The sequence below is a fragment of the Aspergillus fijiensis genome (genome assembly GCF_003184825.1).
Source record: "Aspergillus fijiensis CBS 313.89 unplaced genomic scaffold BO72scaffold_28, whole genome shotgun sequence".
NCBI classification, from domain to species: domain Eukaryota; kingdom Fungi; phylum Ascomycota; class Eurotiomycetes; order Eurotiales; family Aspergillaceae; genus Aspergillus; species Aspergillus fijiensis.
In genome coordinates, this window is record NW_024469004.1 from 63915 (window position 1) to 80447 (window position 16533).

A 16533-nucleotide genomic window follows, 5' to 3' on the forward strand; every position below is an offset into this window, starting at 1 on the left:
TCCGGTTTAGGTCGATAGAGGATGTCTGCGATCCCATGAACGACATCGTCGCTGAAGACAGGGCCGACCAAGCGAAACCTATTGCCGACTACTTCCTCCGGAAGGAAATTGGACAGTTTGGTCATCTCGCCTCCCTGCGACTGTTCGAGGGGCTGGCTCAAGTAGAGCAGTGCTTGCGCTCGGGTCATTGCTACGTAGAGCAGCCTCCGTTCTTCGTCGGAGTCTTCGGCGCGTGAGTGGGGGATGCTGCCATTGTACACGGCGGGAACAAAGACGACGGGCCATTCGAGTCCCTTTGCCGCATGGATGGTCGAGATCGTGACTTTCTCGTTTGAGACATTCGCTTCCGAGCCTTCCTCTTGCAGTGTGACCTCGCTGGACAGTGCCACATTCGCGAGAAACCGAGACAATGCTTCTTCCCCGGGGTGCGCCTGTTGCTGCTCAAGGCCCTCTATCAAGGGAAGACTTTCGGTTTCGGGATTTTGGGCGTCTGAGCCAGATGTATCGTCTGCCTGGGTCAGCAGCTCCTCCACATTGGCCCACCGATTTTCCTCATTAGATCCGTGCAAGGTTTTGAGATACTCTCGAAAATTTAGTTTCTTAATCACGTGGTCAAGGAGGATCCGTGGCGATGAACTATCAGTGGTGTCACTGAGCTTCTTCCGAGCAGATTCGATAATTCCAACAAATGTGCAAAGGCCCTGATTAGTGAGCTTTGAAAGAGTGCAATCGGCTGACCGGTGGCCTTGCGCGACACCCTTGATATAGTCCCAGAGTGGCAATTTCGCTTTCTCGGCGCCGGTGGTGAGCGCCTTGATTGTCTCTTCTCCGATTCTTCTAGACGGCGTATTGATGACACGGGTAAGGGCTTCACTGTTCTGCGGATGACTGATGACCCGGAGGTAGTCCAGAAGCAGCTTGATCTCGACTCGGTCAAAGAATTTCGAGCCTCCAACCATCCGGTACGGAATTCCATTCTTTCCCATTGCTGACTCGATACGTCGAGAAAGAGCTGCCGTCCTAAGCAACACGGCAAAGTCGGAGTAATTGAGGAGCTTGCCTGTCGTCCCGATACAACGTTTAATCTCGAGCACGATCCATCGCGCCTCAGCTTCGGCATCTACCAGTTTCCGCAGCACAGGCATGGTTCCCACGCTGTGTGTTGGCTGCAGCTTCTTCGCTGGTCTGGAGGTGTCTTGCTCGATGACATCCTGTGCCGAATTCAGGATAGACCCAGACGACCGATAGTTGTTCTCTAGTAAGACAACGGATGTGTCGCGGTATAGTTTCTGCATGCGTGCCAAATTCTTGATCTCTGCGGAGCGGAACCCATAGATGCTTTGATCCGGGTCGCCGACGATGGTGATGCGCTTGTTCTGGGATGCAAAGAGATTCATGAGCTCATACTGAATGAGGTTGGTGTCCTGGAATTCGTCTACCAGGACGGCTTGGATATTCGAAACACATTTCGGATGCTGTCTCAGGAGGTCGGCGCATCGCACAAGCAGGTCGTCGTAGTCCAGCAGATTCGACTCCGCCAGGTGCCTTTCATACTCGCGGTAGACCTGGACGAAGTCCCATTGCTCCGTGGTCTTGTTCTTTATCTGTATCCTTGCTGCAACCTCATCTGGACCGACTCCCTGAGCCTTTTGGCGAGAAATCCGTCCTCTAGCAGCTCCAGGCTCGATACTGACGCGCAGCCGCTTGATAATTTTCTGCCAATTGTCACAAGTCAATATAGCTTCACTATGAAGACGGTCGCGCAAAGATCAACAAGAAAGAGGCTTGACCCACTTTGATGATAGACGTACTGTCACCGGAGTCGGCGATCCCGAAGCCTTTCTTCAATCCGATCAAGTGGCCGTAGATTACGAGATACCGCCGGCAGATCGAATGGAAGGTTCCCAGGAGCAGTCTTTTCTGTAAGTCCTCACCAATCAACTTGGTCAGCCTCTCTCGCATCTCCCGGCTGGCTTTGATAGTGAATGTGCAACAGATGACATCTTGAGGGCGGTAATTGTGATGCGCCAGAAGGTACGCGACGCGCGCCGTCAGGGTCTTTGTCTTGCCCGAACCCGGTGGCGCGAGGACCTGCAAGATAGAAGCCGGGGATGTCACAGCAGTGGACTGGGAGGAATTGAGACCATCTAGGATACAGTCCATTGCTGATCACCCATGAGTTGCTGTATCATCGATAAGATAATGATTTGGGTATGATGAGGTAGATGTTGTTTTCTGGTGACACGAAGAAAACGCGCTGTCATGTGACACATGCAGCTGGAAGATATCGTCACGTGAACCAACAACGCTCTCCATCTTGATGTTTTTGTTGTGTAACCTCATCAAAGCACTCTTGAAATATGGTCTAAGAAGATTAGAATGTAGCGGAGATGGTGTACTTGACCTGAAAGTATTTGTTAAACCTTAAATTGTGAGGGTTTGCTTCTAGCTGTTACGGGTTTCTATGACCTCTTGGCGAGTTCATTTATATGTTTTGCGGATTCCAAGAATTCTTATTTTGACTTGATAAGGCTTCGCCAAGACTTTACCAATACTTTACTATACTCTCAATGAAAGGCATACGCTGAGACTAGTGTTGCACATCACAACATGCCACGTCCTAGTCGGCTATATTATAGTGGTTTTACTCGTACAAACTCCTCTTTGCAGAGCCACCTGGTTTATCAGATTAGATCATCAGATTAGATCTGCGACAGAATGTGTTCAGCAGAAAGGAGGAGGGCTGCCTAATTTATTTCCTGTTGTCCCTGAGTTCCATGTTTTATTCAAGTTGGAACGTCCCGCTGGGTTCCCCCTCCTTCATCCTTGACTGAATGGTAATCATGCTTGCTCAGTTCTTCAGCTCAATAGCCGCCGAGAGTGATTACTTACTTCATCGAGCCCAAGCGGGTCTCGCCTTGACAGGCTGAAATCAAGGCAAGCTTCGTATTTATCCATCCTGCCTAGGCAGGGAGACATTGCTGTCATTACTCTGATTTTTTAACGATCTTCTGGTACTTGCCCTGATGGAACAGATCGAATTTCCCTAATGCTCCCCGCACACCAGAAGCCCTTTTCGTTTAGAAGCAGATTCCAATTGAAAGGACACCCAAGTCTTGATATTGTGGATATCTTCGTCTCTCGGAGTTATCATCATTCCGAAATTAATTTCCTCTTTGATCTAAATTCAGATTGTCTCGGTACAGTGGAAACAACATAGTCCACAACCTAACATGACTCGAACTAACCCAAACAACAGTAATCCAGGTTCACTGTACTGTACCTTTAGCCGATGCAGCACAGATACTTCCGAGGGTTTCGAGCGCAAGGCCTACTTCTCGAGACGTACACTTATCAGGTGGCCTGTTATGCTCGATCCCGATTGATAATTCCGAGAATCCTACCAGGATCGCAGACTGCAGTCGGCAAGGTAACTAAGATAGGCAAAATCGGGTGTTGCCGTCCATCAGCCTAGTGTAATCCTTGCATGTATGGAGTTTGACTGGGATGAGAGACTTTTCCTTTGGCCTACAGTTGCAACTGTTTGATCCACGTTTTGTTCTGCATGGTGGCCTGTGCGGTTGCATTGCATATGAGACAGCTATGCCTGCGTCTCGGGACATAATGGCATTCTTTGAAGGTGGTAACCTTGCGATTGACCTGTAATGACAATGGTATTACTTGTTTTGTTCAAATCCTGTCTGGTAACGTCCATACATTGTTTGGCCCCTTAGCTTGTAGCGACCTCCTCTTATGAATTTAGTTCAGTAACAGATGAGCAACGTCTGCAGGCATGGCATACATGACATTAGGGTTGGATACGTGGGATATTCTCGGGACATATCTCTGGATAGTGAGTCTTTTGGGTAATGGGCAGTAATTTAATACTTGCCCCAGCTTCTGTTTGTGCTATAGGCAGGACTTGTAAGGGTGCCCTCAGTATTGGGGCGAAGTATGAAGCAGCCCGTACGATACAGGTGACGTACTGTACTGCCAATCTGACAGATTACAGTCATAATGTAACCATAGTTCTGCTGTACTGAGTGTTATCTGATCCGGTAAATTACATACCAGGGGTTTGATACGGCAGTGTCGAGGAGGGGTAAACCTTGGAAGCCATGGCCCAGCCGGGAGGGGTACTTGATCTATTTTTCTTTCCATCTTTTCTCTTCCCCCTCATCAATCACCCAGTCCTCCTGCTATCTCCGACATCATTCCGATACTTCTTCTAGGCACTTCGGGCAAGAACGTCAAAGGTGGAGTCGGGTCAGGCTCTGGGTCTTCCCGGGTTGCCTCTCTTCCTGCAAACCGCACATCTGCAGAATTCAGTCCGACGACCGATGTGGGGATGCGACTGGGTTTAATATCATCTCGGTCCAATGGTGGACTGGCCACTCCAGTTCCGCAGCCAAGAATCGCTCGAGTCCAAAGATCCATTCCGACGAGGCCTTCACGACGCCCCATTGGAGTGATAATGCAAAGTGGATTCCGCGACCGGTTTGAGACAATGATGAAATTGAAGCCCCTCTTGTCTCCCCCGGGCTTGACCGGATAGATTTTTTCTAATCTGATAAGATCCCAGAACCCCCGGCGGCTGGCTCCCTTGTTTGTGTCTTGCCCTGTCCGTTAGTTTCCTCATCCATCACTTTCCGTCACAATGGCTACCGTACGGCGCCTTCAGCAGACTTTGTCTCACTTCCAGTCCCCTCGGACGACTCAGCAACTCTCAATCGTGCAGGGTCCCACAGAGCCGGCTTTGCTGGATATCACTTTGGGTGAGCTGCTGACGCTCCAGAGCCTTCACTATGGCGACTACGAATGCTTGGTCTTTCCCTGGACGGGAGCTCGCTGGACGTATACCAACCTGAACGATGAGGCCGACCGGCTGGCTCGGGGCCTGCTGGCGATGGGAATCCAGAAGGGCGACCGTATCGGTATCATGGCCGGCAATTGCGAGCAGTACATCGCAGTCTTCTTCGCCGCGGCGCGCGTCGGAGCCATCCTGGTGGTGTTGAACAATACGTACACTCCTTCCGAGCTCTACTATGCTCTTGATCATACAGGTTCGTTGCTATCCGCTTGCTTAATTGACAGCAGCAATGGCTGACTTGAGCCCTGTCTTCCTTCAGACGTTCGTGTGTTGTTTATGACCCCTCGTATTGGCCGTCACTCCCTGGAAGAGGTTTTGGAGAAGATGGGTCCCAAGCCCAAGCAAGCCGGCAACTCCGTCGCACTGGAGGAGATTGTCATTCTGCGGGGAGAGTACCAGAACTTCAGCACTTACAACGACGTGATACACCGCGGATCATCGCTCCCCAGCTCCGCCTTACCCAACCGCGAAATGGAATTGAGCCCCGCCGATGTCTGCAATCTCCAATTCACCAGTGGCTCGACGGGAAACCCCAAGGCTGCTATGCTCACACATCAGTAAGTATTCAAAGCTAGATGGGGGTGATGCAAGACATGCACACTCACCTACATCAATCTGCTGGCGAGCATCTTGACTGACCGAAGCTGCGTCTGATAGTAACCTCGTCAACAACTCGCGCTTCATCGGCGACCGTATGGACCTGACCTCCTTCGACGTCCTCTGCTGCCCCCCGCCTCTGTTCCACTGCTTCGGCCTGGTTCTGGGCATGCTGGCTGTTGTGACCCATGGATCCAAGATCGTCTTCCCCAGCGAAACCTTTGACCCCAAGGCTGTTCTCCACGCCATCTCCGACGAGAAGTGCACCGCGTTGCACGGAGTCCCCACGATGTTCGAGGCTATCCTGGCCCTCCCCAAGCCCCCCAAATTCGACACCCGCAACCTCCGCACTGGAATCATTGCTGGAGCACCAGTCCCTCGGCCCCTGATGAAGCGACTCTTCGAGGAGCTGAACATGACACAGTACACCAGCAGCTACGGTAAGCGCTGATGCTCTGGGAGATATCCAATTAGACAGTTGATTGATGTGTCTCCTACTCTGAACAGGTCTCACCGAAGCGTCTCCCACATGTTTCAACGCGCTCACCACGGATACCATCGAGACCCGACTGAAGACAGTAGGCAAGGTCATGCCTCATGCCCGGGCCAAGATCATCGACGCCGAAGGCAACATCGTCCCTGTTGGTCAGCGCGGGGAGCTCTGCATCGCCGGGTACCAGTTGACCAAGGGCTACTGGAACAACCCGGATAAGACGGCGGAGACTCTCACCACGGATGCGGAGGGCACGACCTGGTTGAAGACGGGCGACGAGGCCATCTTCACACCGGAAGGTTACTGCACGATCACCGGTCGCTTCAAGGACATTATCATCCGCGGTACGTGACTGACCCCCTCTTCGTCACTGTTACTATATCAGACCATCAAACGACTAATGTTGCGGGAACAGGCGGAGAGAACATCTACCCCCTCGAGATCGAGGAGCGGCTCGCCGCCCACCCGGCCATCGAGCTCGCCTCCGTCATCGGCGTCCCCGACCAGAAGTACGGCGAGGTGGTGGGCGCCTTCATCGCGATTGCCGCCGGCCACGAGGCCCAGCGGCCATCGGTGGACGAGCTGCGCAACTGGACCCGCGAGACGCTTGGGTGGCACAAGGCCCCGCAGCACGTGTTTGTGTTCGGCGAGGAGGGCATCGACCGCACCGTCCCCGTAACGGGGAGCGGCAAGGTGCGCAAGGTCGACTTGCGCAAGGTCGCTGCTCAGGTGTTGGAGCAGCGCGGGCAAGCTACAGCTGCAGCTACGGCTTGAGCCTGGGGTGGGATAGATTTGGATTTTTGTTTCTGGTTTAAAATGTGATAATACCCTTTTCTTTTCTTTATAAAATGTCTTCAGTAATATTGTCTTATGCCTAGTGAATTATTGTCAGTGTTCGGGAAACGCGATACAGCGAAGCTTGAAGAACATTGTAAAAGTGAAAGACTTGTTCGAAAACAACAGCGTCATCGAGCACCGAAGAGGAAGATTCCAACCTCGGAACCCAAACGGATCAGATGTGGTGTCACTCCATCTGATCTGATTAGATGATATGATCATCTAATCTGATTGGATAAAAGTCCGCGCCCCGTGGTCGACCCGGCAGACGGTGGGCATCCACTCCCACAACCATGGCCCTGCCTGCCCGCGCTGCCATGCGCCGCCAGAACACAGAAGAAAAATGCACAAAAAAGACCCGAGGAAAAAGGGATCCACTTCTCGGCAGCCTCGCACGGCAAGAGTTTTGTCACTTCTACCACTCGAGAACTCCCCTGGGGAGTAAAATCAATCATTCCCATCGCTCGTTTCTTCAGGGCTACGTAGAATCTCATCCAGAGAGTTAGCCAATTCTCACCAGGTAAAAGGCATAGGTGCAGTGACGGGCTACAGCGGTTAAGGATTAATCAATCCACTTGCGCGTTGGATGGAGTGGGGGGAGAATAGAGGGGAAAAGAGGGAAGGAAGGGTGGCTGGCACGATAGTGAGTCAATTTCGAAGGATTTCTTGTCCATGGGTGTGTGTGTGTGTGGGCGTGCTCTTGTGGGCAGTGAGTGGCTTCTTTTTTCTTTCTGGGTGGGTGGATATTTTGGGAGGCCGTTTGGGCTAGTTTTGTTACTGGTGGGGATTGCGCTGGGTCTGAGTATTGTATTGTATATACAACACCGGTGAGATTGTATGTATGTACCTGTATTGAGGTTCAAGGAAGGGTAATTGTGTACTGTAATGCATGTTCTGTATTGATGATACGTGCAGGATATAGTATAAGATTGCTTACAGTCTCTGAATGAGCGGGCTGGCTCTGCTTTGGATACTGTACAATGCAGTGCAATCCCTGAATGAGATGGAAGGATATCCCCCTTTTGCATTGTAGATAGGCTTAGCTTGACTTGACTTAGTTTCATCAACAACAGGTCTATTATTGTCGGCCAATTGAAAACTAGTAATACCCTAAGCTAGGTTACCCTTTCAAGGAACACATAAGTTACTTCTAAGTTATCGTCCAGTCTACCGATCCATCTTCCATCTTCATTCCTCATTGAACACCAGAACCACACTGTATAATCTTATCCAGTCACAACTTATATAATACCACCTCCCAGCTCGACCACATCAAGAAGCAGTAGAATACGCCGCCCCTTGCATAGAACCCAACCCATACAACCACTCATCCGATGCGCACCCGACCCGAGAAACCCGAGCTCTCTCCTTCTCCCGCTCACATAGCCATACTCATTGGATTATAACCAAAACTCCACCCCATTTCAACAATCATCCGATATGGTGTAGTGGCTAACATCGCCGTCTCTCACACGGCAGCCGGGGGTTCGATTCCCCCTATCGGAGTTCGCTTTTTTTTGGTTTGCTTCGCTTTTGCCCGCAACTCGCCTGTCGAGGATGAAGATCTTATTTTATCTAACCTAATCGAAATTAGAGTTTTGAGGAGTGATGCAGCATTCCTCGGCAGGTGGTTCCGGCCACGGGGCGTGGTCGCGCCTTCCCTTTTCGTGTCGTGGTGCGTCGCCGGACCGGCACCACGTTTGTACAGTACCTTGTTTGCTTGGGGTTGGGGTTGGGGTTGAGGATCTTGAGGACTTGGGTTGAGACACCGTGATCTCTAGCCAATCAAGGGTGCTTGATTCCACCCGCTGGATTATACGGGAATACTGAAATGGTGACGTACAGATTTTGCAGGTGCACGGTGGATCCATGTTATCATCTATGCAACCCTGGTATACAATGAATTCTCAAAGCAACACTGTGTATGTGTAAAATTTACAGAGTCTATAATCACCACTACCAAAAAGCACATACAGCCTCCCGAGTCGGACTCCTCCCTAAACCCGAACCACCTTCCCCGGCTCCAACTCGGCAACCTCCGTCCTTCCCCCGGCAACAATCTCAACAGTAACCGACGCCATCGCCTCAACCTCCACCGGCCCATCCGTCCCCCAGCTCACCTTCACCTCCCCGGCAGGAGTCCACAACCACCCCTCCGCCCGCTCCACCAGCTCCCGCCGCGGCTCGATCCGGATCCTCGGAGCCCCCGCCAACCCCGGCGTCACGCCAAAGACCTGCGTGACCAGCTCGTTGACCGGACAGGCACTCCAGCCGTGACAGTCACTGCGCGCGTTGACGTCGTCCTCGGCCCAAGTCGTCAGATTCTCGGCCAGCATGGCGCGCCACGGCTCGAGCAGGCGGTGGAACACCTCCGCGTAGACGCCGGCCTTCTCGGCGGCGCGGAAGACGTAGAACTTCATCGCGTAGGAGCACTGCGGGAGGAGGGGGGACTCCTCAACGCACCGGCGCATGAGGCTCGTCGCTGCGTCGCCCGTGACGGTCTCCGATAGGATGGCGAAGATCTGCGTGTGTTGGCTGTATTGCTCCACGCCGGGGCCGTCTGTGTATAGCCCGTCCCGACCCTTGCAGTGCTGGTTCACGGCGCTGCGGAGGGCGTCGGCGCGGGCGCGGTATTCGGTGGCGGTGTCGTTGCGTCCTGCAAAAATGCAGAGGTCGGCGGCGTGGAGGAGGGTCATTGCGTAGAGGAGGCTGTTGATGGTTGCGGCGCGGGCGCTGTGGGAGTGGTAGGCGGGCGGCATGCACGATTGGAAGATCTGGCCGGGCACGAACCATTCCTTGACCCAGTCGACGAAGGGCCAGGTGTTTGGCTCGAACTGGCCCACCAGCCCCCGGCTGTCGAGGCGTTGGTCGAAGTGGTTCAGGATGCTGTCGACTGTACCCATGTACCGGCGGACGAGGGTCTGTTCGCCGAAGTACCGCATGTGGTCGTGCACCATCAGGATGAAGTAGAGGGAGAACTGCGGGATCTGCTTGAGCGGGAGGCCCGTGGGGTACTGGGCGATGATGAGGCCGTCGGCGGTGCGGCTGGCGTGGAACTCCTCCATGGTCTTCCGGGCTAAGCGGTCGTCCGGCGAGAGCTGGTAGTTGAAGAGCATCTGGAGCCGCGAGTCGGATGCGAACTGGTTCTGCTCGTAGAATGGACAGTCCTCGAAGGTTTCGTGGCGGCAGTTCTTGAGCGTGTGCAGACTTATGTCCCAAATCTTGGTGAGTTCGTCGCCTGCTTGGATCTTCGTCTTGATGTCCAGTGGGTACGATGTCTCTCGCAGGGATATCCGGTCCAGCGTCAAAGGCTGGTCGGCGGTGGTGATCTCGATCTGCACGTAGCGGAAACAGCGGAACCAGAATGGCTCGAACGAGTGCGTCTCCTGGCCAGCCGTGACAGTGTAATAGTCCCTAGGCCCGTAGAGCCGACCGCTGACGTCCGCGCGGTTGGCTTTGGTTCGTGGCATGGGGAAAGGAGCGGTGTCCACCCCGAGATCCTTCTCGTAGCACTCCGCATACAGCATTGTGATATGTGCGCCTGACCCTCCACTGAACGACAGGTTGATGAAAGCAGTCATGAGGCTGTCCACGGTCAAGTCGACCGTTGCGCTCTCACCCGCCGGTATAACTACAGGTTGACCACTGGATACGAGCGCCTGCCAGTCCTCCGCTGGAACTGCACCAGAAGACTTGGCGACTCCATCGAAACCGCACGGTATCTCCGGCAGCGGAGGGATCGGCCGCGGGCTAAGCTGCCAATGACTCACGATGGGCATCATCTTGACCGCGTTGGACTGCACGACAGCAGACTCCCATGCAGAGTCATCGTATCTAGCGTCCTGCCAACCACGCAGGGCCGGATCCTCCTCGACACGCTCATTGTTCGCCATGAACGGCGGTCCCAGCAGGAAATTCCACTCCGCGTGCGGAACGATCTGCACAGACCTTTGCTCCCGGCATCTCCACGACACATCGCTGAAGATCGGGACATCCTATAAGCTCCTCACATCAGCAAAGTGTGCTTGTGGCCGTGCAGGAAAAAGCAACAGAAGCAACGCAGGCAACGGAACCCCCGCACAGCAATCAACCCACCTCATCCGTCGAATACAGCATGAAACCCGGCAACGGCGAGCTGACGATCGAGGAAGAGCCGGCCACGATACTCGAGTAGCGCAGGACCCGGGCACTGATCACATTCGCGCCGGCGACGAGGTACGGGCGAATGTCCACCGTCTCATAGTACCACTTGCCGGGATGCGATTTGCAGGGGCCGAAGCTCACGCTGCGCCCGTTGACGAACAGGCGATAGCGGCTGTCGGCGGAGACGTGCACGAGGCATTCTTGGTCACTGCGAGCGGTTCCAGACCATTGGAATGTTTTGCGGAAAAGAAAGTATCGTCCGGGCTGGTTGTCCTCTTCCAGGTAGTGCGGGACCCAGATCCATGGAGCGGACAGGGCCCAATTCGTGCTGGTCATTCCTGCTGGTGGTAGAGGTGTTGCACCTCAGAGGTTCTATACATGATTGTGAGGGAGAGGTGGGAGTTGGACAAGGATGGAAAGTTGATTGGATTTAAGGAACAGCCGTGGGGAGCTCGGATAACCCGCTCGGTCAACCATTACTCCGGATGATCCCCCCGCACTCGGCTATTCCGGCTTTCTGACCAGCCCTCAATTGGCGGGGTATGTACTGGGTTAGGTACTACTAGGTATAGTTTTGTGTGCAGAAGACTCTACGTGATGAGAGGCTGAGATCTATGTTCATGTTGCGCATTGTGCATTCTATGTCAAGCGTAATAATACATCTAAGCATCCGCTAAATCCAATCAATCTACCCCCCCTCCCCCCCCTCAGATGTGGTTTTATGTGGTTTTATACAAAAGTCTAACTCTTCGAGCTTCTAGACGGATCGCCAATCGTACCGGTCGTAGTCCTCCCGTACCGCCTCCCCTTCCGGGACCTCCGTCGGATCAGCTGGGGTGGACCTCTTGTTGTAGGTCTCCGGCGGCGCCCACAGCATGTTCCAAACCTTGGGACTACGCAAGGAGCTCTGCGACTGGAGCGGGCCGAAGCGGAAGGTGCCTTCCTGCTCTCCCGACGGCAGACGCATGTAGTAGCGCATGCTGTCTGGGATCTCCTCACGGAGATGGCTAACCATGATGAGGGCCTGCTCATCAGAGAGACCGCCGAAGCGAGACTCCGGGCCAAGCCCATTTTCAAGGAAGTCAATGCACTTGTCGCGTAGACCGATGGACATTCCAGAGAAAGGCTCATCGAGAATGACGATATCAGGTCGATGAATCAGAGCGCGCAGGAAAAGAACAAGCCTCTGAATGTCGACAGGTAACTGCCCAAATGTGGCCGTGTCGGCCCATTCCATCTCAACGCCAGGGGGATGAAACTCCTTTCTGAAGTGGTGAGTTTTGTGTAACGGGAACATCTTGCCGGTGGTTGCCGTAATGACCCCTTTTCTGCGACCTGGAGTATTGCGTGGGAGCGCGAGGGCAGCGCCGAGTTCAGGCTTGAAATGCTCTAGGATGGCTTCCACGTCCAGATCGCGCTCAAAGTTCATCTTCGGCCGCGACAGAAAGGTCTCAGCAAAGCCGGATTCGATGGCTTCACGCAGGGTTAGCTGACGGGGAAAGAAAGCGTGGACTTCGGGCGAGGAGTGACCGATGCGCCGCTGAACCTCAAAGATGGAGATGCCCGGTTTGCCCTCTTCAGGGAGACGTGAGCGGCCGAAAAGACGGATGGGAAGCGCATAAGTCTGAGGATGGTCGGAGGTGATAAGCGAGAGCAGCGTCGTTTTGCCGGATCCGTTGGCGCCGAGGATGGCCCAGCGCTGGCCGCGACGCACCGTCCAGTGGAGACCCTCTTTCGACTCGCCGTCAACAAACTGCGACCATTTGCCCAGGACCGCCTTGTCTCCATACTGCACGCGAACCCCTTCCATTTCGATCAAGGGCTCGCCGCCCCGGGGCGGATGGAGCTTGGGTGGCGCGGAGCCTTCGGACAGAGAAGATGGCGCAAAGCCCCTCAAAAACTCCTGCATGTATTCTCGGGTCACGCTCAATGACGATTTCACTAAACCCCTATGGTAGCCTCCTTCGGTGTTTTTGTTCAGCTTCTTGTAGCTGTCCATGACATCCTTCTCATACGGTGGAAGGGCATGAATGAGATGCGTGCCGAAGCGGCGGGACTGAGCAAAGTATGACCATACAGTAGTCAATTGCTGTGCAAGTGTGCGACGCCCCGCGTATATCGCGGCGTGGCCGTCACCGAGTATGACAAGATGACTGATCCAGTCTGGCAACGGGTCTTGCGGGCGGAAGGCGAGAATCAACCGCGGTTCTGCCTTGCGGGCGAGGCGGCGGAGGAGTTCCGACATCCTTGTGGTGGATTCAGGATCAAGGCCCACTGGAGGCGATTTGTGAATCAGTGGGTGATTCGGCACCGGGGAACATGGGCCAGGAAGCGGACTTACTGAAAGGATCGTCAAGAAGTAGCACTTCCGGCTTGTGGAGCAGGGCTTTGGCGACCCGGGCTCGTCGCATTTGACCGTTGCTCAAGTTGGCCACCGGCATGTCCAGAAGCTCATCCAGCCGCAGATCGTCGATGACCCGGGCGAGCAGCTCCTCGTCATCGACGGTACCACCACGCTCCTCCGGGAGCGGGTTCAACGAGGTCTGGCCGCGGAGAAACTGGCGCACTGTCCAGTCCGTCTCCTCTCGCAGGCTCTCATATCGAGCACTCAGATAGGCGCCCCGCGTGCCCCCATTGGCTCCGGAGCCTTCCCCACTAAACCCAAGGTATCTGATCGCATTCTGTGGGAATCGCGCTCGGGGGTTGCGCCGGGCGATCTCATCGCTGAGAAGGTACGGGTAACTCCGCCCGTTGGGGGGGTCAGGTATGTATTTGCCGCCGAGGATCTCGAGGAACTGTGTCTTGTCAGAGCGCCCGACTATGGCCCAAGTCTGAGCTTCAAAATTGTCCTCCTCTAAAGGCTCGGTCGGCAGGGTAAAATCGACGCCTCGGAATATGGGGGCGTTTGTGCGTTGGGCTTTGTCTTGCGGCGTGGGAGCATTCTTGTAAAAGGTCGCGTTCTTGATAGAGATCAGCGGCGGAGAGAGAGAGGATGAGAAGCGGATCGATTGTGAGAGCGGTACTGACCGGAGAGGCCTTATTCTGCAGGCCCGCCGGAGCATGACGGTGCACGTATCAAAGAAACAATGCTGGAATTGAAGCAGAGTCAAGTCGATCTGAGCGCATGGTTGGATTTCGCCCTGATCGGCCGGTTTCGGTGGGGAGGAGAACTGCCGGTCCACACGTGACGTCACGTGTATTGACTCGTGCTATTGCCTCAGGCCGCCACGCTTGGAATTGGCCCGTGCTGCCACTCAGGCATCACCAGATATTAATATGTGAGATAGAAAATCATATCCGTACATTTTATGAAAGAAAAGATGTGATTCAATATTTACATGGAAGTTAAACCAAGTGAAGAGGAAGAAGAAGAAGAAGATACAAAAAGACCAAAACCGAAGGCCAATGCGGGCTTAGCGCCGTTGTTCACCTCCCTGGACATTCTTCCAAGAACCCGCATAATGATGCGAGACCAGGTACGGGCCCTGGTCCTGGGGGTACCCGCCCTGCAGTGCTGCATATGCCGCCTGCGGCAAAACTAGCACGTCCCCGAGCAGTCTCGGCTCATGCAAGCTGGTGATATTGGACCGGTCCACCGTCTCGCCCAGCGTATGCGAGAGACTCCGGAGTAGCGCCACGGTGATGGCCTGCGGACCACTCGCGTCCACCACGTCGGGAATCATTTCCATCGTCACCCCGGAGAGCGAGACATTGTGCGATTGTGCGATCCCCTCCATTTGGTGCATCACATACTCGATCGCCGCCTCGAAGTGATTCAGCCTGGATTTGGCCATCATCGTCCAACTGGCAAACTGCCATCCGTCAAACTCTAGTCCGACTACCACGTTGACCTGCTCCTTCACCCAGATGTTGCCGTCATCCTTGACAAATACGTCGGGAATCCATTCCGCGATAGGCGCCTCGCAAGTGACATCCAGGTCGCTCCAGATGCCCCCGTCGGCGTAGAGAATCAACAAGCGAAGGAGATCGGCGCGGATGATCGGAACCTGGATCTGTTGATAGAGATCTGCCACCTCGGGCCAGTCGTCCCGGAAGGTCTCTTCGACGTAGGCGAGAGCACCGTCGTCGGAAAGGATTTCGTGCCGGAGGGACGGGTTGAGCGCATGCCACGATTGGATATAGGTCTGGATGTCCGGAGAAACGCCTTTGGGACCTGACTTCTGCCACAGCTTCATAGGAAAGGCGGTTGGAGTTGGGGCGGGGGTTAGAGTCGCTGCTGAGACCGGGAGTGTGGTCCAGGTGGGCTGAGTGGCGCTCGTTGGTTCAGGTGACGGAGTAGGAGTAGGTGATAAGAAGGCCTGTTGTTGCTGATCCTCTTCTTGTTGCCCTCGTTGCTGCTGTTGGGCCGGGGTTGTATTTACGGCAAATGTACTAGTGACCACAGGCTGGTGGAGGACGCGGTGGAAGAGGTAGAAGTTGAGGAGAAGAAGTGTCGAAAGGGCCAACGTGACCGGGCGGCTGAGTGAGAGAATCATTCTGATCGATTATTTGTTGTCGTATAGGGCTTGAATTATATAGTGAATTGGTTCATTCCTTTTTGAGGCGTGCGGTCTGAAGCAGTAGTAGTAGCGAAAAGAGGTCTTGTCGGGTGATTGTGGTAGAGCGATAGTGGCGTCATAAAGATAGATGGTAAAGACTGACTGCACGGTTCATTGACCGATAGAGCGATAGACAAGAAAGCAAAGCTAACGAAAAGGTTCGACACAAGCAAAGAAATGGGCTAAAGGAAGATTAGGGGATAAGGTGGGATGGGATGAGGTTCATCCCAAGATAAAATGGGGGGGGGAGAAGTGAAGTATTGAGTAAGTGACCACAAGAGAGCGAGGGCGACAACCTATAGTTATCTTTCATTCGGACATGACTGCATATGTAGTAAGATTAATGGACTCAGCCAGGGTTCGACTGGGTCGAAGGGTCGGGCTAATATCCTTTCTCCTTTTAATCTACTCGAGCAGATTGTGCTTAAGTTCGCTTTAGCGTAAATTGGATTTGCCTCGCCCATTTCCTGATAGGGGCGGTTTGGGTGAAGGCGGGCGACAAGTGGAAAAGCAATTGCGGGCTAGTCGTTCCAAGTCGGCAAGATTTGCTCCCTGAGATGGGCCTGTCTTACTTGTTGTGGTGCTGAGTACCGTATAGGTAGTAGGGTAGTATTTCTTGATTTCCACCAGAGTGGATCCTCATGGGTCTCAAGCAAATTGCTCGATCCGATGGGCAGATCCATTGGAACCTTTTCTTTCACTGGCCGGTGAGGAGTGAAGAGGGATTGAGAAGAGCCGATCGAGGTTCCGAATCAGGGTCTGGCATGTTGGCAGCTTACAGGCTTAGGTAGTTACAAGTTACAAGTCACAGCGGAGGGACCCTGCTCGATCTCTGACATGCTAAGCATTTGATGGATGGAGCATGACGGGGTCTGAGTCGGACCAATTTGGCACGCCAGCCGGACAGGTTGGTCTGAGGCTAGACTAGTGGCGCTAGGAAGGAAGAAGAGGAAAAGGACTCGGGAAAAAAGGGTCTGAGCCGGTTCCGGATGCTGTCGCATTTGCTGATTTGTGGGTGGGCATTTGGCTCACTG

At 54.0% G+C, this 16533-nt stretch overlaps 4 protein-coding genes and 1 non-coding gene across 5 annotated transcripts; 2 read left to right on the plus strand and 3 right to left on the minus strand.

Moving 5' to 3' along the window:
- Positions 1–4196: 4196 nt before the first annotated feature.
- sidI (putative long-chain-fatty-acid-CoA ligase) lies at positions 4197–6755 on the plus strand. The gene is made up of 5 exons (XM_040950179.1): positions 4197–5063; positions 5130–5427; positions 5528–5907; positions 5975–6304; positions 6376–6755. Exons 1-5 carry the CDS (start codon positions 4658–4660, stop codon positions 6732–6734), a joined length of 1773 nt encoding a protein of 590 aa, XP_040800500.1. The 5' UTR covers positions 4197–4657; the 3' UTR covers positions 6735–6755.
- A 1476-nt stretch (positions 6756–8231) lies between these two features.
- On the plus strand, positions 8232–8303 carry BO72DRAFT_t154. Its single transcript has one exon. It is a non-coding gene; the product is annotated as a tRNA-Glu (tRNA).
- Positions 8304–8734: 431 nt separating this feature from the next.
- On the minus strand, positions 8735–11328 carry BO72DRAFT_528382 (putative rhamnosidase B). The gene is made up of 2 exons (XM_040950180.1): positions 10893–11328; positions 8735–10792 (listed from the first exon to the last, which is right to left on the minus strand). The coding sequence occupies exons 1-2, from the start codon at positions 11274–11276 to the stop codon at positions 8795–8797; spliced, it is 2382 nt and encodes a 793-aa protein (XP_040800501.1). The 5' UTR covers positions 11277–11328; the 3' UTR covers positions 8735–8794.
- A 308-nt stretch (positions 11329–11636) lies between these two features.
- Positions 11637–14321, minus strand: BO72DRAFT_510889 (putative ABC transporter). The gene is made up of 2 exons (XM_040949377.1): positions 13282–14321; positions 11637–13214 (listed from the first exon to the last, which is right to left on the minus strand). The coding sequence occupies exons 1-2, from the start codon at positions 14000–14002 to the stop codon at positions 11698–11700; spliced, it is 2238 nt and encodes a 745-aa protein (XP_040800502.1). The 5' UTR covers positions 14003–14321; the 3' UTR covers positions 11637–11697.
- Positions 14322–14365: 44 nt separating this feature from the next.
- BO72DRAFT_338480 (glycosyltransferase family 32 protein) lies at positions 14366–15145 on the minus strand (the record flags this gene model as incomplete). Its single annotated transcript, XM_040940580.1, has 1 exon — positions 14366–15145. A coding segment is annotated over one exon (780 nt), but the record flags the coding sequence as incomplete, so codon positions are not given.
- Between the last annotated feature and the right edge of the window lie 1388 nt (positions 15146–16533).